The sequence below is a fragment of the Halyomorpha halys genome, unplaced genomic scaffold, assembly GCF_000696795.3.
Source record: "Halyomorpha halys isolate HHAL.00 unplaced genomic scaffold, Hhal_1.1 Scaffold1.1, whole genome shotgun sequence".
NCBI lineage: Eukaryota > Metazoa > Arthropoda > Insecta > Hemiptera > Pentatomidae > Halyomorpha > Halyomorpha halys.
In genome coordinates this window covers 1,356,853-1,359,110 of record NW_027115366.1, presented here as the reverse complement: position 1 = coordinate 1,359,110, position 2,258 = coordinate 1,356,853, and the positions used below count along the sequence as shown (strand labels likewise).

General features: G+C 27.4%; 1 protein-coding gene across 1 annotated transcript in view; it reads left to right on the top strand.

Annotated features, from left to right (window-relative positions):
* Window positions 1–2,258, top strand: part of LOC106677663 (fanconi-associated nuclease 1) — a 30,603-nt gene that overhangs the window by 22,648 nt on the left and 5,697 nt on the right. The window contains exon 9 of the mRNA XM_014415756.3: window positions 1,245–1,405. Within this exon, the coding sequence (XP_014271242.1) occupies window positions 1,245–1,405 (161 nt within the window). The remainder of the gene's footprint in view (window positions 1–1,244; window positions 1,406–2,258) is intronic.

The window sequence follows — 2,258 nt, the reverse complement described above, 5'->3', positions numbered from 1 at the left end:
GCAAATTTACAATTAGTGAATTAATATGATAATGGGAATAAAATGAAATGATACAGAATATGATCAAAATAAGGATCCGATAATATCTATTACTAAGCACACACATACATTGCTAATACAGACTGTACTATAATAAATAAATTATGAAGAGTTAAGAAAAAAAAACAGGGAGATATGGTCATTTGGTTAATCAAAATCAATTATTGGGAATCATAGAAGTAAGGAAGTACCCAGTCAAATATTTCTTTTTTAGTTGTTTTTTTTGTGGTTGATTTATTTATTAATTCTTCTGGTAAGCAATTGAACAGATATGGTACAATATAATCTAATGTACGTTTACCCAATTTATTATTATAGGGTGGTTCGATAAATTTAATTTTGTTTCTAACATTTTTTAGATATATTATTTCTTTTCTAAATAATTGGTTATCTATAAATTTTAAGATAATTCTATAAAAATAAAATAGTTTAGGTGGTAAAGTACCAACGATTTTAAGATTTTTTGTTTGATTTTGTAGATTTGCAAGTTTTGATAAATGTCTATCAACACTGGCACCATAACATTCGATCCCATATCTTAATATCGATTCAAATACTGCTTTGTACACCATTATTAAAGTTTCTCTGTTAAGTCAAAATTGGAGGTAATAAATTTTATGTGTGCATACATGTGAACATACTCTTGATCTCTTTAAAGCATTTACTATGTGTGGTTCCCAGGAAAAAGCATTATCCGCAGTAACATTTAGATATTTATATTTTTCAACAAAATTCAGTGTTTTACAGCAACATATTTTTATACTATTAATGTTAGTGAGACAGTCACAGTCATGAGATTTAATTTCATATTCGTCTACAGAAAGCATATGTGGTGATTTTATGACTATGAGACCTTTGTCATGAGCCCATTTCAAAAAATTAGAGTAGTCATTTTGGGATTTTTCCAGAGCTATATTGTAATTTTTATGGTAAGTGATACAAAGAGAATCATCGGCAAAGAAATATTTGTTGTCACTTGTACTTTTTGAAATATTTGTTGTAACTTTTTGTAAAACACTACCCTGCGGTATACTTGTACTTTTCACTTTAGCCATATCTTACTTTTATTTCATGTTATCTATTCCTATATTAACTTCCATATCCTTAACTTCCCTTATATATTTCATTTATAGGCAAGTAAAAGTAAAAATTAATAAAATACTTATGAATTATTTTAACGTATCATTCTTTTTGTTGTATTTCAGGTATTCACGATGAAGGAAAACTATTAGTTACATGTGCATTAGCTTGCTTTTGGGAAGTTATTTTCCATGATGTAGAGGGCGTTTTTCATTCAGAATTGCAAACAGTTCCTCTTGATTGGAGTTCTTCAGGTTTTTACAAGCGTCGTGAAGAAGTCATAGAAGTATTTTTTTTTATCATATCTATTTTTTATTTACATCTAACTTATCTTATTAAATGTACACAATTACATTCCGATATATGCAGCCATTACAATGTTATTAGCTGGAAAATATAAGTATTGAATAGATGAAGGACAACACTGTGACCTGCAATTTCTGAAAGTTTTTTTTTTCTATTAATGAATTTCTTTATTTTTTTTAAAAAAGAATAATTATTTCCATTATATTTAATATTTTTTAATTTTTAAAAATAAGGTTCAGCACAAATAGCTTGGCTATTTTGGACTTGTAGCATGATTTTTTTTTTTTTCCAAATAAACTTGGAAATCTTGGAATCATTCAATTATGACTCAATAGTCTACTCTAACCCTGAAGGTGGCATATAAAGTGCGGTATGTACGTTTTATTTTATAATTATAAACAGCAAGCTCATTTCGTTGTTCATTTGTATTGGCCCTGATAAATCAGAATAATAAAGCAGAATAAATTCTACTGTCATGCTTTATATGAAATGAAAAGTAATTTTATTCTGGTATTCCTAGTCTCCTAAGAATTACAACAATGTACATTTAAGTCCCAACTTACTGGCATATAATGGATTAATAATTAAATAATGTTGAGAAGATAGTTGACCGTGGATAATATATATGTGGAGAAGATGGTTGGGGATTCAGTCAGAGAATAACACAAATAAGTTTAAAAAACTTATTTAATATTGCCAACATTTCGACCAGAATTTCAAGCCATCATCTACTTATAGGAGATCGGAAATCTTTTTTTTTTTTTTTTTTAATAATTTATTTATTGATATTTACAACTGTATACACATATATACGACAAGTAAATTTGCTGTAG